Below are 26320 nucleotides of genomic sequence, written 5' to 3' on the forward strand. Positions count from 1 at the left end.
TATTCAAATGTTTAATTAATTACTTCATTATGTCTTCAGGGATAAGCCCTTGTTTGATGAGCATATCCTTCGTTGCCATAGCTAATCCAATATCCAAAACCATCATTGGTATGTCAAAACTATTAAAATCTAGCTTGGGAGGTGTGGCTTTAGTAATCATTTTAGCCATACGGGCATAGCCAATGGCCAAGCCGGTGACCACCGCTGAATGATACGTCGCGTTTACCAACATTTTACCGTCTGTAGCTGGAGTAGTCATGCTTCTTATAGCATTATATGAGGACTAACCTCTAATTGAACTTGTTGTTGCGGCGGGGGTGATGTTTTATCTTCTCCGGTCTTATAAAAGAACCATACAACCGCTATACCAGCAACTCCTACTAGTGTCCATGTTTTAATCGGATTTGAATTATTTATTAATTTCGCTTTGCGCGCCAGCCCACCCTTTCTTCCTGCGGCTATTTTCAAAGGATTCTTTGTCACTCTGGGTTGTTTTTTTGTATTCACATGTGGTGCAATCGCTGGTGGTGGTTCCTCATTCAGTTGTTGTGTGTTCACTTGTTGTTCCACAATCTGTTGTGGTTCCTCGTTCACAATCTGTTGTGGTGTCACCTGTTGTGATTGTGTCTCCATTTATATTATTAAGTGGGCACGTATGTTTAAATTGACAATACCTAGCCGTTATTAAAGCGGTGGTGAGCGGAGCTAAGTACATTCCGAATCTATGATAAAACTCACAGCTCACCGCGCTTATAGCGTGTTCGATGAATGGGTCTTTCTCTAGAGATTCGCATAAATACAGGCGATGTTCTGCTGGGATGGGGAGAAACGTACTAGCTACGGCTGTGTATAGTTGTAATATAGAAGACCCTATCGTTTTAGTCATGGTAGCTCCCAGTCTAGACTCGTAACGCGTGTACATTTTTTTAATCTCTTCGTCGGTCATGTTATCAATTTTTTCGATGGTATAATTTTCCCCCAAATATTGGGAACATTTTCCACCGGCTACCAAAGCCGCGAGTCTTTCTCTATGTTTATCTAAAGATTTATCTACATTTTGATCCGCATGTTGATGTGTATGTTGATCAGCATCAGATTCTTTGAGCATTTGTTCGATGAGTTCGTCGCATTCCATAATGTAATACCTAAGGAGATATTTAAGTCTAACATAATATAATATGACATATCCAATACAACCCGTAATAATGAACTGTTGTGAAAGAATGAGGATTTCGAACCACATTTTATGTAATATTAACCACTAATGTTCAATTTGCTACATTTTGCTACATTTTGCTACATTTTGCTACATTTTGCTATAATTTTGCTACAATTTGCTACATTTTGCTAAGCAATTGCATAAGCAGCTGGTTGATCGGTTTTTAATACGAGTTTACAGTGCTTCGTTGCCGCTAACACTTTTCTGACTTTATCTCGTTCGCCCTTGGTATAAATGACATCATTTTCGCGTAAACATTCCTCGAATGAATCTCGGTCTTTGCAATGAAACAGTGCTACCCATTTGGTCTGCTCTCTGAGATCTTTCAGGACAGAGTTGTATTTTTGAGTAAGTACCCAAACGCTATGTTGAGTATGCCGACCGGAGAATGCTAAATACGAAAGCATATCTTTCTTTTTTGTGAGTTCTTTACTCGCGCTGCAGTCGTCTATTACGAAAAGGGTCGATTCTCCTTTGTGATTTTCGTGACATACTCGGAGGCAGTCTTGTAATCGATCGCCCGGATCGACTCTGTGTACCCCGTCGTCATTCATTACCCAATCTCTGGATAGGTAGGTTTTATTAACGCTTATAGTCAGGCACAGAATAATGATATGATCGAAAACGTCCCGATAATGACTTTCTAAAATATCTAGAATAAAGGCTGTTTTTCCGCAGCCCGTTTGCCTGCATATGATAGCGCAGTGCGGATCTTTAGGTAAAAGATTATCAATAGATTGCTTGCACGAATCTCCCATTCTGTATATTAAGTTGCGCATCCATAATCACGTACAAATATATGTTTAATTTACCAGCTGCTTCCTGAAGCTTCGTTATCTGTATGGTGGCACCCTCGCTAGCATTTTCTATTCTCCTCCCACTGCCGTGTAATTGATCATCGTCCGTTGTTCGCATGTCGAGCCATAGCGAGTACTTCGTGGTGAGGTATTCACCTATAGATACACTCCCGAGAGACAGATCTTTCACGACCGCGTTAACTTCCGGAGAACGTTTTATAGAAGGAAGTTTTTTAATCTCATCCCACTGGTGATACGCTAGCATTCCTTGGCTATATAGTTGATTAGGAACGCCCTCGATAGTCAATTCTACTTTTGTAATCTTGGGATTGTAGAACTTCTCGGTATTTCTTTTAAACGCATCGGAGGGGTCCTCGAACAACATTAAAATACCCTTCAACGACCTCGTGGGAACGTTTAGATTGATATTCCACATCGTATCTTTTTTGTCCCTCGTGATCTTTCGGTGTCGCAGCACGCGATCGTACAAAATGGCTAAACTTCCCGTATACTGGTTACGAATTTGTCTGGCTAATTCGGGATCCGTTATCATATCGTACTCCAGCGATATATTGTCAATGGAATATCTAGCATCTTCATTAGCAGATCTGATTACTCTACCGTAGTCATTAAAAGTGAGTTCGTATTCTAACCTATCGCCTAGGGATGCTTGATAAAAGGGCATGTGGGAATCTAGTAATTCAAAGTCTAGGGGAACATAGAATCTGTTACCTAATGCGTCGGCAACGGCCTTATCTTTAACGATGGTATTATCACCATTATCAGAACCCACGCGCAGTCTCAATGTGTTCTTATTACAAATACCTTGGTACTGTAAGTTTTCCCGCTCTTTATCCGTTCTCCAGAGATCCATGTAACAATAGTATACATCGCTATCGTCGATACTCAAAACCTCATTACCGCTAATTTTAATCGCGATTTTCTTAATGATAGCACGACCTATGTTCTGAACGGGCTCCCTGTTAACGTCGGTAGAAGTCAAACTAATCGTAAATGCTAGTCGGACAGTTCCCGGAACTAACACATCGTGTGCGCCTAGATTAGGAAACCGAACCAGAAGCGTTTGATTCTGATCGATGGTACTAGGGTTATTAGTTATAGTTACAGACTGACGAATTGCTTTGACCCCTAATGGATCTCGAAGTCTACGTTGTGGGTTTAACTTGCGTCCGTATTGCGAAGACATTGTTTATATTGAAATTATGTACCCTATGTTTAATATAAAAATGACTGATTTTGATATTAATGACTTTGATCTAAGTACCTTTGATGATCTGAATCCAATCGAAGAGGGTACTGATGAAACCAGGTTTAGTAGTCTTAACGATGAACTTTTACAATCGTCCGTCAATGATTATTACGATGCATTAAAAGATGATACCCCAATAGGTCGTGACTATTCAAAGTTTGAGATAGATAGTAAAGGAATATTGCGACTGCGTGACTCTCCGGATATTGATCTTATGCATTCTCGTACTCGTAAGCCCCTAGCCTTGTCTACGATAGCTGCTAAACACGGCATCAGCACTGTTCGTGATAAATTAGGTTTTGTGGACTACCGACGACTTTCCGCGAAGACTACTAAGGTTCTTCGAACCGTGCGTGATGAACTCGTTAATACAGATGATTTGGAAGAAGCCTCTAACGTGGCCTCGAACGGACTCGGAGAAATCTTAGATACCTATTACGATAATTCCACGGTCAGTGTATCACCATATTCAGAGTTCAGTATTAGGGAATTACGAGGTCTTGACAAGGCAATGCGAACAATGCGGGGAGAACTCATCAATAATACAGCCAAGATATCCGAAATCGACAAGCATATAGCTCAAGAGAAAACAAAACTCGAACAGGCGGGCGATGAGTTCAGTAGACGCCGCGTAGCGGAAAGATTGCGTAACTTAGAAGACGAAAGATCGGCCCGCCTCGAAGCAGCTTCCAGTAATAGAAAGGCACTTCGTTCGCAAATCAGTCGTATTCGAGAAACTATCGATCAAGTCCTCAACGATGACACTACACTGGCCGATAAAATTAAAACATTGTTCAGAGAACAGGGAATAACAATTGCCAGTATTTTAACCGCATTGGGATTTATTATATCGACTTTGACTCTCTCGTTAACAGGTGGTAGTACAGGTGGAGGCGGATCACCTCCTAGCGATAAAAATGGTATAAAAGAGTGGATAAAAAAGCATTTAAAAGCATTAGGTTCAGCACTGGGAAAGCTCGCTGAGAAAGCCGCGGCCGCACTTCCCGGTATAATAGGGAGTGTTGTTTCCTGGCTATTGAATTTATTAGCTAAGACCACCACTTGGCTTAGTCAAAACTTGTGGGGGTTGATCGTAGCAATTGCAGGGCTGTTGTACGTGTTCGCTAAGAACTATTTAACCACCAAATCAGTTCGCTAACCAAATCATGAGTAAACCAACCGAGACTCCACCCACTACGAGCGCTGTTTTTTCATCGATATGTTGTTGATTTTTAGCTTCAATATGCGGTGGCACTTGTGCATTAGTAGATGGTTGATCGATAGTGGGTGTTTGTGGCTTGACTATTCCCTTTTCGCCCGTGATCGTTTGCGTTATTAATTCGACGTTAATATCTGAATTTATACCTGGTTTTTGTTGATCGGTAGCGATAACAATTTTATTATTTTAGCCTATCACTTGACTGATCTTAAGTTCCATATTACTCGGAGACATGTATAGTCCCGGCGCATAAATGAAGTCCACTTTGGATTGAGCGTACTGTAATGCATCTTGAAAACGCTTTATAGACGATGGTATGTCAACTGGTGAATTAATGGCGTCCTCCACGTTTGCGACAAACTGTTTTTGCGCATCGAACGCCGTCCCAGTACCGATAATGGATGTTCGTGTTTGCGATTGTGCTCCGAGAATTGCCCACACATAAGTTCTTATCGATTCATTAACTCTTTCAAATCCTGGGTTAGTAAAATTATTTTCCGTTTTATCATTAAGAAATTCATTCCAAGCGTCTGTTGTATCGTTTGGATGCACAAACTTTGTTATAAGATAAGGAATGCCACTCTCAAAGTTCATACGATCTGCTCTAAACTGTTTACTCGAGAGAGCAAAGCCTGAAGGGATCACACCCGCTTTAATTAAATAATCGCTTTTATCTTTAATAGTTCTTTGTCCATTGTACGGAATACCTAGACCATGGCTAGGTCCTTTAATGCGCCAATCTTTACTCGTAGAAACATTAAATTCATTACAAATATGTTCGAAGGCCCTCTTATTATAATGATTATTTGCATGATTCCATGCTGGATCCATCGGTAATGGAGCACTAATTTCTTTAAGTATACGTCTAATCTGATAGTACACGTGAAATAATATAACAGACTTATATAGTTTAAATCCTGGGGCATTAACAGATACGCCACATCCCGTTGTGGCACACCATACGGCAAAGTTTAACTGATTCTGCCAAAATTGCATCGGACGGTTAAACCAATCGTCAATCATTTTATCGTTAGTTGCCGTGAAACTGTATTTTTCAAAGATATCGTGGAATTTAACGAAAAATTCAGCACCAGAGGCAGTTACTATAATCGATTGATTAGTAATGTGAGTTGATTTCATGTTTAAGTTATGATATAGTATCATTGTATATTTAATATGTATGTTACACTACCTGGAATAACAAATGGTCACTCTATTGAACTGCTTCATACTATCGATAACTCGGATGGACAACTCGAAGTCGCTCTATGCGACGTAACATATTACCCACTGTGGACCAATATAAGTGCTGCGAGAGGTAATAATGTGATAGATATAATAGGTGTAAACAATGGTATTGAAAAATTCATTACTATACCTGATGGGTATTACAGCGTATGCTCACTCAATGATGAAATTTTTAAGCCTAATGGAGCTAGTCTAACACAAAATGAGTCGAATGGGACAGTGAAAGTCGACTCTGGAGAAAACGTTGTAGTTCTTAGGCCATACTTAGAAGTTACACTTGGATTTCATCATAGAATAGGAATTATAAATTATAACAAACCACGACAGGGAATTAAAGTACCCGATTTAGTTCCCTATAAAGAGTTGTTCATCCATCTTGATCAAATAAGCACGACAAATAATATTCAACTAGAAAGTCCTTCAACTCTACTCAGATCTGTTCCGGTCAAAAATGAAAAATATAATAGCGGTAGAACGGAATCTTTCTCACCATTACAATATAAAAAATTAAAGCGGGGTATTATTTCAGACCTCAAAATTTCTGTATTAGATGTAAAACACCAACCTGTACATATAGGATACTTAAGTGTAACACTCCATATTATAAATAATGGTTGATGCATCAGGCCCTGGAACAGTAAGAAAATGTAATACAATTGCGCTTTCCGATCTCGGAGACACGGAAGGATTTGATAAACCCGGTACCGCTGGTAAGTTATACGCTTTACACTTACACGATAATGTATACAATCGGAAAGAAGTCACATTCACGGGTAATCTAGGAGATTTAAGCGATGTCGATGTTAGTAGACTCCTTAAAAACACTTCGTACAATATTACTCGCAACGATGATAAAAAATGGACTATGGTCGAAGCAAACATCGAGTGGCTATTGAATATCGTCATTACCCCACCTTATGTGATGATGGATAAGGGACATAATTTAACTAAGATAATAAATAGTGGCATCGTACTCGCGGCTTATATCCCGTCAAAACGAAAAAGTGTGTTGGTCACTCCCCTGCCAGAAAACCCAGGTCATATGTTATATAGTCGTCCGGCCTTAAAAAATGTTAGTTTAAATTTGGTTACTGAATTCGAAAAAATTAAACAGAACCTGAGTGCAATACCTAATCTTTCTACGCTTATTATTGAAGTCTTGTTCGGAGAGGCACCGGTAGATGCCTTCGAAATATTACCAGGTCTATCGATTAAATGGCTCAAGAAACACGAGCGTCAACGTTGCAGTATTATTCATATCGGAGCATCGCCCGTTGCAACCCTCGAGGGGGTTCAAATTATTAAAAGTGACAGTATTTCTCTTTCTAAGATATTCTTGCCGAATAATATACATTTGATAAGATTGATGTATAGTCTCAAAACATTTAAGCAAGACCAATTAAAGACTATTATATGATCGTAATATACACTATGAGTTTATATCCGGCGCTCGGTGAAGCATTTGAAAAGATGGAAACTGTTGATGGATTTCGATTTACATCAAATAAGCGACATAAAACATCGAATAGGGAAGGATAGGGAGTTGAGACTTGGATTGTATAAAAAGTATCGCAGAGCCGTGAATGCTCTGGACGGAGTTGACACCGCTCTTGTAGTATCTGGCATGGGACTCGGTGTAGCGGGTATCGGTTTACTATCAACTATAATCGCCGCGCCTATCGTGCTCGGCATGGAAATAACCGCTGGAGTCTCGGGACTGGCAGGAATAGCGATAAAATTCATTTCTCGTAGGTTACAAAAGAAAGCATTAAAACACGATAGTATTCGGATACTCGCCGAAGCAAAGTTGAACAGCATCGAGGATCATATTTCGACAGCATTGGCCGATTGTAAGATATCCGAGGATGAGTTTCGTTTAGTGCTGTCGGAACTCACCAAATACAACGAAATGAAGCAGGAGATTCGATCAAAATCTCGTAAGACCAGTGGTATTAGCGAAGACGAGAAAAAAAAGTTCATAGAACAGGGGAGGCAACAAGCGCGTCAATTATTCCGTGCCAAAACCAAAGAACTGGTTGGAGATTAAAAATAGATTGCTTACTATCGTTTGATCACATTTAGACAAATGCTTACATAAATATATATAATAATGGAGAAAGCTATTAAATGGAAAGTGTAATAGTCAGGCTCGGTCGAAAACGATCAAGACCTTCGGTTTTCGTCCACGTTCCCGCGATCGTTTGAAGTTTTAATAGTTATTAAATATATGATTATTTATTATTACATACACGTCTTGTGTGTAAAAACTATGTATATTGTACGTATTAGATCAATTAAATGTTTCATAGTAATATTTAACAGTTATAGTTAGCTCCAGTGATCGGCTCAAATAGTCCCGCGATCTACTGGTGCTTACGTCATCAAAAGTTGGGTAGTTTATTCCGGAATTGTTTCATGCTCTAAATCCACTAAAGTAAATATATTTATTCCAAAATACTTACGTAAACACCTTCCTGGACATGTTATTGAGTAGATTACATCCATCCTAGATAATGTCACGTCGTATATTTGGTGTTTGGTCTTCTCGCTCTAACTTTTGGCGTCTTCTGCTACATGTATTTCCGGAAGTGACGTCACCACGAATATAATCTCGTTCCAAATCAGTTGCAGAAATAACAGACTCAACGTAAGTTGTAGTTTTTGGCCCAGCGAGTTTTTAGAAATTTTATAATGATTCCATAGACTTGTTTACAGTTTTTTAATAACAATTACCGTGCAGCATTATTGGCTCTGCCTTTGCGCATAGTAATTATTCTTTTTCGAGTAGGTTAAATAGAATTTGTAGAAATTATTTATCTAGAATCTAACTGTCAAAACTGACAAGCGTTAAAAATAGAGTACGACTTGCAGTTAGTTCATGATCATATTGAAATTGTAACTGTCATTATTAATAAGAACAACAACAAGTAAAGATTTCAATTGACTTTTATTATTTGTTATAGTTTTCTTTTACATCCGTTTTAACAATATCTCTTGGAAACTGACGGTTGGGATGGGACTGAAGACATCCTGACAACCACGTTTTCCCCACCCCCAACCCGTTACAGTTTAATGGTGTCAGAAGTGGGATATGTCTTTTTGGATAAATGGAAATAATGTTGAAACTTTACTTAACTTATTTGTGTAGTTATGGATCATTATCAAAACAGTTTTTCTGATAAACTTTATGCAATGGAAGGCCCTGCAACTAATTTAAGGTCCCGTAGACAACAAATTGTGGATAACCTACTTGTAAGACAACAGGTCGCGAGTGAAAGTCGCAGACCAATGGCAGATGGTTACCATGAGGAAGGTGCAGCCAGAGAAAATAGCGCCAGGTTTGTTGATCCGAGTAAGTCCTTCAGTGAAGGAGATTTACATGGTCATGGCTGGCAGCAAAGTTTTCAGGGCAATTCGCAGTCACTGGACTCGAACAGGCACTACTCACCATCTTTGTATGACAATGTGTTATATAGACCTATTGGTAGGAATGACCAGCAGAATGATCAGAATGAGACTAACATGGTTAACATCATGGCACAGCTCTCAAACACAGTTTTGAGCTTAGCCGAGCGGGTTAACGCCATGGATGTCAGACGACCTGATTCCAGAGCTACTCCTGTGGCGCGGATCTCCTTGCACTTGCCAAAGTTCAGTGGTAAGGGGGATTATGCTGCCTTCGAGGCTCAGTTCAGGAATGTCGCTAGACAGTCACAATGGACTGACCAGCAGTGTGCAGATATGCTGGGATGCGCTCTGGAAGGAGCAGCACAGGTTTTTTATGCAAGGTTACCTGAGCGAAGTCGCTACGACTACCAATGGCTTGCCGGTACTCTTCGGAGACGGTACGGTAGTAGTTTCCCTGATGTTAAGCAGGAAGAATTACTCAACCGGAACCGCAAGCCTGGGGAGTCAATAGCAGACTTGAGAGACGATGTTTGGCGACTTGTCCAGGAAGCCTATCCTGATCTGGATGATGGCCTCCAGGAGAGATTGGCGCTAGATGCTCTCAAAAGAGCCGTAGACAAAGATCTCCGTCTCCGATTCCTTGACAAAAGTGTTTGCACGCTACAAGGAGCGGTTGATGTTGCAGAGATGTACGAGTCTGTGTTGGGCGGGCCAAACTGTCGGATCACTCAGCGATCTGTGAGAGCCACTGCATATCCACAACCTGCAGTGAGAAAAGTACATTTTGAGTCGCCGGAGAGAATTGTTGAGAATAAACTCGATGTTTTTTCAAAACAGCTGGCAGACTTGCAAAAGACGGTTGAGAGATTGTCTCAAGTACAAGAAAAATCGCATTATAGGGCTGATGAAAGTCATAGCCCCATGAGACAAAACAATGTAATGAGCCAGACTCCTTATGGCAGTCCGGGGCGTACCCAAAATAGAGGCATGCGCAGAGCTCAGAGTCCATCTAGGCGTGACAACAGAGCAAATTCATTTTGTTCAAACTGTCATAAACCTGGACATTGGACATCGCAGTGTGTGAATCAGTCACCTGGTAGAGCAGTTCTGCAGCAAGCACAGGGAAACGCCAAACCACCATCTCGGACTTAGGTCGAGATTTGGGTGGATGACAATGATATATTGAACCCTAAGCTAATAGACTCAAGTGGTCAACTGGAAGAGGATAGGATTGCAGCAGAGGCGCAACCACAATATTCTCTCACAGCTGATTCACAGCGAGCTATTGCAATGATGAGACCTTGTTTTAAAATAGGCGATGAAGGCCAGTTAGTGAATGTAAAACTTGGTAACACTTACTTTACCTTGTTAGTTGACACTGGTAGCCAGGTGTCTTTGTTATCTCCTAGATCTTACAAGCGTCTTCCTCGTTCTGTCGCACTTAGTCCGATTGCTTTGTCATTGGAAGCCGTTAATGGAACTTTGTTTCCTGTGAACGGAATATTCAAGGCACTGCTGACTATAAGTGAGGACATGGAACCTACTCAGGAAGAATTTCTTGTAGCTGAGATTGAGAACTCGTTCGAAGTTGATGGTATTTTGGGCATGGACATACTCACTGCTCTAGGTGCTGTAGTTGATCTTGCAGATCACAAGATCAAATTACAGGGAGTTTGGTTACCTACTTTTGCAGCTGATAGAACTGCAATAGTAGCTGATGATACCTTGGTCCCACCGCAGTCAGTGTCTTATGTTAAACTGTCCTTACCTGATAATCAACAGAACACTAAGAATGTTCTTTTGGAGCCATGTAAGGAGATTTTAGTTCAAAGTGGTCTTCTCATGGGTAATGGTGTTGTCAACAGGGCTAGAGCAGCTTATGTTAAAGTCATTAATGTGACAGATAACCCAATTACTCTTACCTCTGGTAGGATTTTGGCTCAATGTCAAAGTGTTACTTTGCCTTCAAACAAAAAGGTCAAGAAAATTGCAAAACTTAATGTCCAAAGTGCAGTAATTCCTGAGTATCTTAAAGATCTCTTTGACAGAAGTAAATCTAATCTTAATGTATCTCAAAAGGAGAAATTGGAAGATGTCCTTTCTTCTTATAAAAATACTTTTGCTAAGAATGACGATGATTTGGGGCGCACTGGTTTGGTCAAGCACACTATCAATACAGGTGATGCTAAACCAATCAAGCAGGCCCCCAGATGTTAGAGCAAGGTGTAATAACACCCTCTACTAGTCCTTGGGCTTCACCAACTGTATTAGTGCAGCATAGTGATGGCCGTTACAGATTTTGTTGTGACTATCGTTTGTTGAATCTTTCAAGCAAAAAAGATTCATACCCTCTACCGAGAATAGAAGACTGTATTGATAGTCTAGGTGGTGCAAAACTGTTCTGCACAATGGACTTACAAGCAGGGTATTGGCAGGTAGAGATGGACCCTAAAGATCGTGAAAAGACCGCATTCGTCACAAGATCTGGGTTATATGAGTGGACAGTTATGCCATTTGGTCTGTGCAATGCACCAAGTGTTTTTGAGCGTTTGATGGAGACAGTGCTCAGAGGTCTTCAATGGGAAGACTGCCTCTGTTTTCTTGATGACATAATTGTCTTTGGGACAGACTTTGAGCAATGCCTTGAACGATTCAAAATGGTCTTGGACAGACTTACCGCAGCTGGGTTGAAGCTGAAGCCTAAAAAATGTCACTTGTTTCAGACAAAAGTGAACTTTTTAGGGCATGTGATTTCAGCAGATGGTGTCCACACACAACCTGAAAAAATAGAAGCTGTAAAAGGATGGCCTACACCAAAATGTCGCAAAGATATTTTGAGGTTTTTAGGTTTAGCAAACTACTACAGGCAATTTGTTGAAAACTTTTCGAAGATTGCAAAACCATTAACAAGACTGACTAGTGAACTAGTAGAGTTCCAGTGGAGTAGTGAAGCAGACAAAGCTTTTATGAGCTTAAAGGTCGCTCTTACTTCCGCGCCGATTCTTGGTTTTCCTCAAACAGAAGGCCAAATTATCATTGACACTGATGCTTCAGGTGAAGGACTAGGCGCAGTTTTGGCACAAATGCAAGAAGGTCGTGAAGTAGTTCTGGGATACCTCAGTAAGACTCTCTCCGCAGCAGAGAGGAACTACTGTGTTACTCGACGTGAACTTCTTGCAGTAGTGACTGCTTGCCGGTACTGGCATCCCTATGTATTTGGACGGCCTGTCATTATAAGAACCGATAATTCTGCTGTGGTTTGGGCCAAGCGGATTAAGAAACCTGTAAATCAGATGGCCAGGTGGTTACAAGAACTGAGCTATTATGACTTAAATGAAGTTCATAGACCTGGGCGCATTCATTGGAATGCAGACGCCCTAAGTCGCCGACCTTGTGTACCATGTCCTCAATGCAAACGAGAAGATGGACCTTGCAGCAAACAATGCGCCGGCCCGGATTCATCTCCAAGCATTTGTGGTGTAGTGACTGTTAATTACCTTTATGGCCCTTTCCACTGTTGGCCCTGGTTAGCCCTTCTCTCATTCTACACACCACTGACAGTTCATATCAAATCCCCGCCATGCGTAAACACGCTGCTTCCTCTCACGCATGCGCACACGTAGTCAAGTTCAGAGGTCACTTCCAGTACACTCGAATGTAAACATACCACACAATGTGGTTAGGACTGACATGTTATCAATCTCCCACTTCTTTAAAGTTTGTCTTCAAATGTGATAAGGCTGGAGTGACAAACTTTGCTGGCTGTGTCAAAATTTCATTTGTTAATATGTAAAGCCTTCCCTCAGGCTCTCGGTAAAAGTAAAAATAAATTTCTTAAAACCAGTCTCTGTACAGTATATCCCAAGAACAGTTTCCAGTCTCTGAACAGTCTCTGTACAGTATATGTCAAGAACAGTTTCTTCACATATAACCTCAAATATTTTTGATTTGTATAAAATAGTTTTATGTAAAAGAAGGATGCAGACTGTTCCAACAAACATATTTTGTTTTGTTTTCTTCTTTAAGATCTTCATAAAAACAGGTTAAAAGATGATGCAGTTTATAATAATATCTTCACAGAGTTCCTTCTTCAAGGACCCGTAGTAACTTCATAGGTGAAGCGCCCTCTTTGGTCAGACAGTCTGCCAACTGGTTATTTGTGTCCACCCATGTCACATCTCCTATCTGTCCAGATTCCACTAACTCCTTGATCCCACTTATTTCCATTCTCAGTCTTTTTTCTTTAACAGGTTTAGTGGATTTTAGAGCATCATACAGTGATTTAGAGTCTGTGATACAGGTCAATGTCATTCTGTTGTGTTTCTCACCAGTCAGTTCTCCAAACAACATTGATAGGTACACTCCTGTATCAATACCATCGGCCATCGCCAAAGTTTCACCAGCCAGTGTGCTTCGCACCACCCTACGAATCTTCTTCGAGTTCCAACATAAAGGTGTCACCTTTCCTGTACTGCCTGTGAGGAAAATCATGTGTCCACCCTGTGTGCCTCCATCTGGCAGGTTTCCTAACGAAGCATCACTGAAAACTACAAGTGAAAGTTCCTTTCCTACATTTTGAAATTTCAGGTTGACATGTTCTGACTTAATCTTCCTAATGATCTTGTTTGCTGTCAAAAGATGTTCAACTTTGGCATCCTTCGTACATGCTGCTAGTCGACAAGCATCAAATATAACATCAGGCCGACTCTGTTTAGCTATCCACAGTATTTGTCCTATCTTGGATCTGAGTTCATGCTTCTCAATATCGTTCAGGGGTAAAGATTTCTGAGCGGATCTAGATTTATCAATCTGGACAAAGTTGAGGCTTTCTGCATATTTCTGTTGATGTAAGAAAATGTGTCCGTCCTGGCAAGATAAGTTCATTCCCAAGTATTGAAAAGCTTGATTTTCTTCTTTTCCAACCTTTAAGTGTGATCTCACAGATTCCATTACATTTGATCTGAATTCTGCAGATCCACCCCAAATAAAGTCATCAACATGACATGCCAATATTCCAACAGTTTCTTGATCTTGTCCTTCCCATAAAAATACTGCTGGGTCAACTCTCGATACCTTAGCTCCTAGTTCCAACATGACTGACTTGACTTTCTGATACCAGTGTAGTGATGCATCACTTAGTCCATAGACACACTTCTGAAGATGCCAGAGTTTTCCAGGTACGTTTGCTTCTTTCGGAGGTCTAATGTAAACGTCTCTCTTCATCTCTTCACCTTGAAGAAATGCAGTTTTAATATCCATTGAATGAGGTTTCCATTTTTTCTGACAAAATACTGCCAAGATAAGTTTCAGCGATTCTTTAGCACATGTTGGGGAATCTTTTAGAAAGTCCGTATTCTCACCTTCTTCGAATCCTCGGGCAACTAACCTTGCCTTAGGTATTATCTTCTCTGGTGTTTCTTTAAGTGTACAGACCCACCTGGTTGACACACATCTTTGCCCATCATCGACAACTTCTTTGTAAACTCCATTTTCCTTCCAACTATCAAGTTCAGTTAGCTTGGGTTTAGTCCATGCAACATCTTCTGTAATCATGACGTTTTCCTCCATGATTTCACAGGGGATTATCCGCAATTCTTCTACCTTGGACAAATCAACTGACTGACTTATACCTTGCATTTCAGAATTCATGAATTCTAAGTTGTACCAGCTCCTGTTTTTGCCTGTTGCTTTTCCTGCTCTGCTAAGAACTTTTGCACAGACTTGATCTCCAGTGTCATGATGTGCATATGAAATTGTCTGCCCAGACTTTATTTGTGATAATCGTTCCTGTAGATTGTTCAATTCAGAAACTTCTCCTATCTGTGGTTCTTGTGTTTGTATCTCTAGGTCACTGTCTTCCTCGACACTATCATGTCTTTGCACAGTTTCCTCTTGTTCTACTTGCCTCTCATTATGTTCATTGTTATTTTCAGGAATTTCCTTTTCTACACAACGCCTCATTCTACTTCTATGAACCCTCACCACAATTCCTCCATTTCTCACGAAAACCACAGTACCGTCTTGTCCTATCACAGTTCCTGGACCCTTCCATTTAGGATCATCTGACCTCTTGAAGTAGACCTTGTCACCGGTCTCAAAATTTCCAGCAACTGGACGAATCTGCTTTCTGAGGGCTCTTCTCAATCTTTCAGAACTTTCAGCTTCTATGAAAGCCTGTCTTGATGCAAACATTGTATTAATATGTTTTCCCACAGTTGCACTTGTTGTGGTGCCCTGGAGCGATGGTGCCTTGTCAGTCAGAACTGATGGTAAATTTGGGTTTCGTCCAAAAACCAACTGGTATGCGCTGTATCCAGAAATGTTACTGAGGCTGTTCTTGGCAATTAATGCCCAACTAAGTGCCGTTTCCCAGTCACAGTTCTTCTCAGATTTCACCTTTCTCATGATATTTGTCAAAGTCTGATTGTGGCGTTCAAGCAATCCATTGCTCCATGGACTCTCTGCTGCTGTGGTCTTTACTTCAATGTTAAAATTCTCACACATGTCTCTCACTTCAGCATTGTTGAATTCTCCTCCATTGTCACTTAAGAGTTTTTGTGGTGCTCCATGAATACTTATCCAATGCTGAATAAAGTTCTGAACAAACACTGATGATTGCTTACTTCTAATAATAGCTCCAGCACTAAATCTTGTAAATTCATCAATAATGTGCAAATACCACATGCCCTTTCCAAGTTCGTGTAAGTCAACAGCCACTGTCTCATTAAAATCTGTAGCCTTAGGAAATCCAAATGCTGGCTTAGTTGGTTGTTTCCTATACCTTTCACATGTTTCACATTTCTCAACTATTTCTGTTAGTGTCTTCAAGATGTCGGGATCTTTATTCCCTGCATTTTGAATAAGCCTCTGTAATCTTTCCGCTGTGGCGTGTCCAAACTGCTTGTGAAGCTTCTCCAGCGCTTTCTTTTGATCCTTTTCACCAATATTTTCTTTTATGAAGAGTGCTTCTGAATCTAACTGTTCAACTGTACACTGCTCCAGGCCACGATCTGAAGTTTGTTCAGCAGGAAAATCTCTTTGTCCAACTAGATCAATGCAATAATGTCCAGTTGATGTCAGTTCTAAGTTCACTGGTTTCTGAAACATGATAGCTGTGTCATTTGGTAAATCAAGAATTAATCCAGCTTTCTTCAGTGATGGTTTTCCAAGCAAAAGAGGAATGTCCGATTCTACAACTTCTGTGTTTATAGTGCACCGAGTGTCACCAATTACTGCTGGTATCATAACATTGGATGATGAGAAAACTTTCACTCCATCTCCAAATCTAAAGCTCTTATTGCTAGGATTTGAAATAATTTCATCCCTTTCCTGACTACTGAGTGTCTCTATGTATTGGTCCAACCATTGCTGTCCACACACTGTACTTGTACAGGCAGTGTCTAATACTGCACATCCCAATGCTTCTGTTAGTAGAATTTTGTTCTCCGTACTTTGCTCCTTTGTAAACAGTGTCAAGTTACATTGCTCTGTCTGTTCTTCTGTTTCTATCATTTTCACTTCCTCATTATTTCTTGGTTTCTCTTGGTGTGGGCAATCTTTAGCCCAATGGAAAGTTGACTGACAAATTACACATCGGCTGCGCTTTCCAAACCTGTTAATTGGATTCGTTCCCCTTTCAGGTGTATCATTTCTATTACCACTGTAAGCTGAACTGTATCTGTCACGTGGCTCATTCCTGTACCTTGGACCCGAGTATCTCTGTCCTTGTTGACGTCCTCTATAACCACTCTGGCTATTTCTTGTGTAATATGCTGATTCCTGTTTCACACATATGGCACTGTCAGAATCCTGACTTTTAACATTACCAAATATTCTCTTCAATGCTGATTTCATAGATTCAAAGTTTCTATCGTTAGCTGCCGTCAAAACTAACTGTCTTTCTTTCTGAGTCAATCCTGATGAATCAAGCAACTTGAATGAGAGTACTGAATCTGGCAAAACCATCTGATATTTCTTACACTGGGTATATCGCCGTTCATATTCAATGATAAATTCTGACATTGTCATTTCTTCAGCCTTTGTGAAACTATCAAAATCCCTGTATGCCGTGTATGCTAAGTCAACAGTGTCCCTCTTATAAAGTTCATCAAGTGCTTGGACAAGAATTTTCAAACCCCGTTTGGAATTCAAATCTTTCACATCAATTGCCATTGCTTTTGCCCTAGCTTGTCCCGTAAGTGATCCCAGTGAGACTGCGAGTGCCTGTTTTTCCTCTACAACCTCGGTCATGTGACACCATATTTCAAGTTCGTTTTTCCACGTCTCATATTCCATCTCATTTGTCAAAGTCGGGGGATTCTTGTAACCATGTGCCATATTGCTAGTCCCGTTTTCCCTCAACCACGCTCTGCTACCAATGTTAATTACCTTTATGGCCCTTTCCACTGTTGGCCCTGGTTAGCCCTTCTCTCATTCTACACACCACTGACAGTTCATATCAAATCCCCGCCATGCGTAAACACGCTGCTTCCTCTCACGCATGCGCACACGTAGTCAAGTTCAGAGGTCACTTCCAGTACACTCGAATGTAAACATACCACACAATGTGGTTAGGACTGACATGTTATCAGTGACTAGGTCCAAGTCGGCAAAGACTGGGAGTATGATCCAAACTGCCGTTCATTATGAACAATTGTGTCCAGATGAAATGAAAAATCTTCAGTTGGCTGATGATGATATTGCACTCATCTACGAGGCCAGAGCTAATAATGTCAAACCACAGTGGAAAGAGGTGTCCGCCACCTCGAGTGCTTGTAAGGCTCTGTGGGGACAATATGATCGGTTGTCTATTAGACAAGGGGTACTCCATAGGAGGTGGGAGAACAAAGATGGCAGACGATGGCACTGGCAGATTGTCATGCCAACTTGTAAACGTCGCCTGATCCTCACCCATAATCATGATTCTCCTTTAGGAGGTCACCTGGGGGTGCAGAAAACTCTCCAAAAAATCCAACAGTCTTATTATTGGATTGACATGAAAAGAGACATTAGACAACATTGTACCAAATGTGACAAGTGTGCTGCTCGTAAAAGACCCTCGAAGCAGAGAGCACCTATGAAGCAGTATGTAACTGGCTCAGCTATGGAGCGACTTACTACTGACATTATGGGGCCGCTCGATCGTACACAGTCTGGTAACAAGTTCATTTTGGTGGTTACAGATGTCTTTACAAAGTGGACTGAGGCCTACGCCATGCCAAACATTGAGGCTAAAACAGTAGCCAAGAAGATAGTGGAAGAGTGGGTTTGTCGCTTTGGTACACCTGCACTAATACACAGTGACCAGTGCAGACAATATGAGGCTACTCTCTTCCAAGAATTCTGTAAGTTGCTTGGCATTGTGAAAACAAGGACAACAGCTCTTCGACCGCAAGCCAATGGCCAGGTTGAGCGTTTTAACCGTACCTTGGGTGCCATGCTCTGCATATATGCAGATGGGAAACCAAAATCATGGGACAAGCACCTTCCCTATGTCATGGCAGCTTACAGATCTTCTAGACATGAGTCTACTGGTTTTACGCCAAATGAACTTACATTGGGTAGGGAAGTCCGGTTACCAATCCAACTTATTACCGGAAACCCAAATGAAAATGCTCAGAAGCATGACGAGTATGTTGAGAAACTCAGGGAGAGGTTTGAATATGCCTTTGAGTCTGCCCGCCGTAGCCTTAAGCATTCTTCCGAAATCCGGAAGAAAAGGTACGATGTGGGAACTAAAGAGTTTCGACTAAAGGTTGGACAACCAGTGTGGTTATATAATCCTGGGAAGGAGCTCCCATCCAGCAGGAAGTTCATTACTTGCTGGAAGAAGGGATGGGTGGTCATCAAACAGATTGATGATGTGACTTACCGTATACAGGATGGTTCAAATAACTCACCTCGGGTTGTCCATGTTGACAGACTTCTGCCCTATGAGGGAGATGATCCTCCAACATGGTGGACTTCTCAGTAATTCTCACATACTGTTAGTGTACTGTTATTCCAAATAAATCTGAAAACAATTATATTTCACTTGTTTTCCTACATATTGTCAGAGCCCTTTATACTTTAGTTTCATGAAGATATTAATATTACGGTTGCATTGTGGATGCAACAGATCAAAATGTGATCTAGGGAATGTACTGGCACGAAAGTTGAATGTTAAACAACATATCTTTTAAGTGGTAAAGATTTAAAATTTGGGCTTGATGTAAGCTTTCTAAACTATTTACTGGATATGGTTGGTTGGTATGGGATTCACTCTAGTTCTCACTGAGGAAGCTGATGATGGATCATGATTCCTAGGATGTATCTAGAATATAGAAAAGTGATAAGCACTGTTGAAGTTACAACATATCTCATGCAGGCGTTACTTACTCCTTATTTGCAGTCAGAAGGATGGCTGACATTCTCACCCTGGATGTTGATGAAGAGGAGATCAAGCAATGGGGATCGGTGCATCCAGAGGTGATGGAGGGGGCGCCAGGAATGAAATTTATTAAATTCATACCAAATATGGACTGCCCTGCCTGCCTTGACACTAAGACATTTGCATCGCGACGTGACTTTGAAGAACATTGGGCGCGAACGCATCACAGGGTGCATAAATCGTTTGCTTGCCCTGTAAAGAAGTGTCTTGATTGTCGTTCTTCACTAAAAAGTTTAAAATACCATATTGCGCACAAGCATTTAAATTCAAATGTTATTACCGCTCAGGTTGATAAGCTTTGCGCAGATGTGACTGTTGAAGTGGAACGAAATGAAAATTTCGTTGACCCTGGGGTTTACTGTTTGTCCTGGCAGACATGGCGACCCCGGGGCAAGAGGGCGGGTAAGAAGGGGAAATCAGCAAAAGCATCTTCCTCTTGCTCTGCCCTGTCTGTCCAAACGTCACAGACTGTCACGGAACCTAAGAAAGAATATGATTCAGTTCCTCTCAAATGTTCACTCCCAAATGTGCCATCTGTGTCAGATCTGCAGATGGAAATCGCAGCTCTAAGAGAGCGCAATACTGTGATGCAGCAGGCTCTTGCCGCTCACCATGGGGCACACTGGCCTACCTGCCTGGATATTCCCACAAACAGGCCCCAGCTTGATGAATTTATCGCCAAGGGCTGGGAGGCAATGGCCGTGCTACAGTCTGCCGAGGGTAGGCGATTTCAGCAGCAGCTTGACCAGCGTCGCGCTGCTGACGCCTTCATCCGAGGTATGGCACATGGCAGTGGCAGTCAGCCGGCATAATAATGTGTCTTGGAGAGGAAGTTTCCTTCTAATTTTTCTTGTAATTTCTTTTTATGAAGGCTCTTATCTTTTCTTTCATTGATCATCTTATGTTTTCTCTCTTGATTTCTTTGAGATGTATTCTTGTGTTCATTGATTCATGTGGAAAACAGCCAGACCCATATCCTGGAAAAGGACAGAACATTCTATTCAAGAACTGTGTGTGAAGAAACTGAACTGTGTTTTCAAGAACCAAAGATTGTGTTTTTCACAGACTGATAATTGTGCTTCACTGACATATTTCCTGGTGAAGAATTACCTTATTATAATAATAAGAATGTGTTTTCATATCTAAGGATATTAATTCTTGGATTTCCATTTCTTGGGATACATGTAAGTATTATAACGGTGTCCATTGATAATCAACAAGGTAAGAAGTTATAATTGAATGTAAATGATGTAATATAACATGTAATAAGTTGAATTATTGTTATTCTTGCACAACAAACCCTGTTCTTTAACTGCAGTTGTAAGGGCTAACTGCAAGAAGAAAAAAAAACAACCAAACATGAATATTTATAGTGGTATAAATATTAACAGCATGAATTTTTTTGCTACTTGAAATGCAATGTATAATACCATGTTTATGTAAAAATGTTAACTCGGGACAAGTCTTCTTTTAAAAAAGGGGCTATTGTAATAGTCAGGCTCGGTCAAAAACGATCAAGACCTTCGGTTTTCGTCCACGTTCCCGCGATCGTTTGAAGTTTTAATAGTTATTAAATATATGATTATTTATTATTACATACACGTCTTGTGTGTAAAAACTATGTATATTGTACGTATTAGATCAATTAAATGTTTCATAGTAATATTTAACAGTTATAGTTAGCTCCAGTGATCGGCTCAAATAGTCCCGCGATCTACTGGTGCTTACGTCATCAAAAGTTGGGTAGTTTATTCCGGAATTGTTTCATGCTCTAAATCCACTAAAGTAAATATATTTATTCCAAAATACTTACGTAAACACCTTCCTGGACATGTTATTGAGTAGATTACATCCATCCTAGATAATGTCACGTCGTATATTTGGTGTTTGGTCTTCTCGCTCTAACTTTTGGCGTCTTCTGCTACATGTATTTCCGGAAGTGACGTCACCACGAATATAATCTCGTTCCAAATCAGTTGCAGAAATAACAGACTCAACGTAAGTTGTAGTTTTTGGCCCAGCGAGTTTTTAGAAATTTTATAATGATTCCATAGACTTGTTTACAGTTTTTTAATAACAATTACCGTGCAGCATTATTGGCTCTGCCTTTGCGCATAGTAATTATTCTTTTTCGAGTAGGTTAAATAGAATTTGTAGAAATTATTTATCTAGAATCTAACTGTCAAAACTGACAAGCGTTAAAAATAGAGTACGACTTGCAGTTAGTTCATGATCATATTGAAATTGTAACTGTCATTATTAATAAGAACAACAACAAGTAAAGATTTCAATTGACTTTTATTATTTGTTATAGTTTTCTTTTACATCCGTTTTAACAATATCTCTTGGAAACTGACGGTTGGGATGGGACTGAAAACATCCTGACAACCACGTTTTCCCCACCCCCAACCCGTTACAGAAAGAATTACCACAAGGTTTTTATTATATCAGTGATGTCAAACCAACCAAATACGGTTATCAATTGTTTCTTATCAATTTACAAAAAGAGTGTAGTTATATAGTCTGGTCTCCTAGTAAAATTTACGAAGAACTTAATAAAAATGTTGAACATCGCTTTATCGATAAAAATAATAAAGAATATTTTTATTACCATTTAGGCTCATCTAAAGCAATGACTGGCCCCAGGTATTGGTGAGCTAGAGCCAATTTAACTTAAACTCATGACTATCGTTAAATCGCATAATCATTTTGGCATAAAAAATCCCCCCTGTAGTAGCAGTATAGGTAATAAATCTGGCTCCAGTGGAAGTGGTCCAGAACCCCCATTACCTATACTACTCTGACCCATGACCCACTTCTTCCCATCACTGACCAACCACCCCCCATCACTGACCCACCACTCCAGATCACTGACCCACCACTTCCCATCATTGACCCACGATTCCCCATCACTGACCCACCACTGCCCATCACTGACGTTTGGTTGGAAGTATTCTCAGTCCATCACTGACCCACCACTTCCAATCAATGACCCACCGCTCCGCGTCACTCCCCATCACTGACCCACCACGCCCAAGCACTGACCCATCACTCCCAATCACTGACCCACTTCTTCCCATCACTGACCCACCACTCCCTATCACTGACCCACCACTCCCCATCACTGACCCATCACTCCCCATCACTGACCCACCACTCCCAATCACTGACCAACCACTTCCCATCACTGACCCACCACTCCCTGTCACTGACCAACCACTCCCCATCACTGACCCACCGCTCCCTATCACTGGCCCACCACTCCCCATCACTGACCCACCACTCCCAATCACTGACCCACTTCCCAATACTGACCCACCACGCCCAATCACTGACCCATCACTCCCCATCACTGACCCACCACTACTCATCACTGACCCACCGCTTCCCATCAGTGACCCACCTCTCCCCATCACTGACCCATCACTCCCCATCACTGACCCACCACTCCCAATCACTGACCAACCACTTCCCATCACTGACCCACCACTCCCTGTCACTGACCAACCACTCCCCATCACTGACCCACCAATCCCAAGCACCGACCCACCTCTCCCCATCACTGACCCACCACTCCCCATCACTGACCCACCACTCCCCAACGCTGAGCCACCACTCCCCATCACTGACCCACCACTCCCCATCACTGACCCACCACTCCCAATCACTGACCAACCACTCCCCATCACTGACCCAGCACTCCCCATTACTGACCCACCACTCCCTATCACTGGCCCACCACTCTCCATCACTGACCCATCACTCCCCATCACTGACCCACCACTCCCCATCACTGACCCACCACTCCCAATCACTGACCCACCACTCCCCATGACTGACTCACCACTGCCCATCACTGACCTACTGCTCCCTATCACTGGCCCACCACTCTCCATCACTGACCCACCACTCCTCATCACTGACCCACCACTCCCCATCACTGGCCCACCACTCCCCATGACTGGCTCACCACTCTCCATCACTGACCCACCGCTCCCTATCACTGACCCACCGCTCTCCATCACTGTCCCACCACTCCCCATCACTGACCCACCTCTCCCCATCACTGACCCACCACTCCCAATCACTGACCCACCACTTCCAATCATTGACCCACCATTCCCCATCACTGACCCACCACTCCCCATCACTGACCCACCACTCCCCATCACTGACCCATCACTTCCCAATCACTGACCCACCATGCCCATTCACTGACTCATCACTCCTAATCACTGACCAACTTCTTCCAACCACTGACCCACCATCCCCCATCACTGACCCACCACTTCCCATCATTGACCCACGTTTCCCCATCACTGACCCACCACTGCCCATCACTGACATTTGGTTTGAAGTATTCTCAGTCCATCACTGACCCACCACTTCCAATCAATGACCCACCACCCTCATTACTGACCCACAACTCCCCATCACTGACCCATCACTGACCCACCACGCCCAATCACTGACCCATCACTTCCAATCACTGACCCACTTCTTCCCATCACTGACCCACCACTCCCCAACACTGACCCACCACTCCCCATGACTGACCCACCACGCCCAATCACTGACCCATCACTCCCAATCACTGACCCACCACGCCCAATCACTCCCCATAACTTCCCATCACTGACCCACCACTCCCCATCACTGACCCACCACTCCCCATCACTGACCCATCACTCCCCATCACTGACCCACCACTCCCCATCACTGACCCACCACTCCCCATCACTGACCACCCACTCCTCATCACTGACCCACCACTCCCCATCACTGACCCACCACTCCCCATCACTGACCCATCACTTCCCATCACTGAACCACCACGCCCAATCACTGACCCATCACTCCCCATCACTGACCAACTTTTTCCCATCACTGACCCACCACTCCCAATCACTGACCCACCACTCCCCATCACTGACCCATCACTCCCCATCACTGACCCACCACTCCCCATCACTGACCCACCACTCCCCATCACTGACCACCCACTCCTCATCACTGACCCACCACTCCCCATCACTGACCCACCACTCCCCATCACTGACCCACCACTCCCCATCACTGACCACCCACTCCTCATCACTGACCCACCACTCCCCATCACTGACCCACCACTCCCCATCACTGACCCATCACTTCCCATCACTGAACCACCACGCCCAATCACTGACCCATCACTCCCCATCACTGACCAACTTTTTCCCATCACTGACCCACCACTCCCAATCACTGACCCACCACTCCCCATCACTGACCCACCGCTCCCCATCACTGACCCACCGCTCCCTATCACTGGCCCACCACTCCCTATCACTGACCCACCACTCCCTATCACTGACCCACCACTCCCCATCACTGACCCATCACTGACCCACTTCTTCCCATCACTGACCCATCACTCCCAATCACTGACCCACCACTTCCCATCACTGACCCATCACTGGCCCATCACTCCCTATCACTGACCCACCACTCCCCATCACTGACCCACCATGCCCAATCACTGACCCACCACTTCCCATCACTAACCCACCATGCCCAATCACTGACCCACCACTCCCTATCACTGGCCCACCACTCCCTATCACTGACCCACCACTCCCTATCACTGACCCACCACTCCCCATCACTGACCCATCACTGACCCACTTCTTCCCATCACTGACCCATCACTCCCAATCACTGACCCACCACTTCCCATCACTGACCCATCACTGGCCCATCACTCCCTATCACTGACCCACCACTCCCCATCACTGACCCATCACTGACCCACTTCTTCCCATCACTGACCCATCACTCCCAATCACTGACCCACTTCTTCCCATCACTGACCCATCACTCCCAATCACTGACCCACTTCTTCCCATCACTGACCCATCACTCCCAATCACTGACCCACTTCTTCCCATCACTGACCCACCACTCCCAATCACTGACCCACCACTTCCCATCACTGACCCACCACTCCCAATCACTGGCCCACCACTCCCCATCACTCCCCATCACTGACCCAGCACTCCCCATCACTGACCCACCACTCCCCATCACTGGCCCATCACTGGCCCACCACTCCCCATCACTCCCTATCACTGGCCCACCACTCCCCATCACTGGCCCACCACTCCCCATCACTGACATTTGGTTGGAAGTATTCTCAGGTGATAGGAATTCACAGTTGTACAAATGGACTGATTGTGTAAATATCCCGGTGAGCGATACAGGCCCCATGGACCTCTTGTTTTGTTACTGGAATGCAATTTCTCTTCACTGTTGCTGGCACCAGTCAAAGCTCCCCACTGTGATGGGTGACCACAACCATGCTTGGAGTACAACTCGCAACCGACTGACCATTTTGTTTATAATCAAGTGATGACTTCCGTGACGCCGAATATACACTTACCTCAGCTAATAATTATTGCTTTGTCAATTTGAATTCAATTTCGTATCAACTATCATATAATTGGTAGAGTAGGAATGTAAGGGGGAAGTTGGGTGATTTTATTAAACTGGTTCCATTGTTGGTGCGCCACGCAAGGTTAGCGTGATTTAGTTTAGGTAGACAGGAACCCAGTCTAGTGATTTCATGTTAGTCTGCAATCTCGATCCAGAGATCCAAAGAAAAAGGTAAATTCCAGAGCTCAAGATAAGCTGTGTATTTGCGTAAAATCACATTAAATAAACTGAACTACGCAGATTAATCAAATCCTAGCGT

The 26320-nt window shown here is 42.6% G+C and overlaps 1 protein-coding gene across 5 annotated transcripts in view; it reads left to right on the forward strand.

The window, feature by feature from the left end:
• LOC124128861 overlaps positions 1 to 26320 on the forward strand; it is a 303995-nt gene that overhangs the window by 164005 nt on the left and 113670 nt on the right. For 3 of the 5 annotated variants that reach the window (XM_048395618.1, XM_048395619.1, XM_048395617.1), the window contains exon 3: positions 19552 to 20930. The exons of the other annotated variants lie outside the window; for them this stretch is intronic. In XM_048395618.1, coding sequence (XP_048251575.1) covers positions 19560 to 20402 — 843 coding nt within the window. In that variant the 5' untranslated portion in view covers positions 19552 to 19559 and the 3' untranslated portion in view covers positions 20403 to 20930. Of the gene's footprint in view, positions 1 to 19551; positions 20931 to 26320 lie in introns of those variants that run through there. 5 annotated transcript variants of the gene reach the window in all.

Source organism: Haliotis rufescens, unplaced genomic scaffold (genome assembly GCF_023055435.1).
Source record: "Haliotis rufescens isolate VD_foot unplaced genomic scaffold, xgHalRufe1.0.p SCAF_14, whole genome shotgun sequence".
Lineage (NCBI taxonomy): Eukaryota > Metazoa > Mollusca > Gastropoda > Lepetellida > Haliotidae > Haliotis > Haliotis rufescens.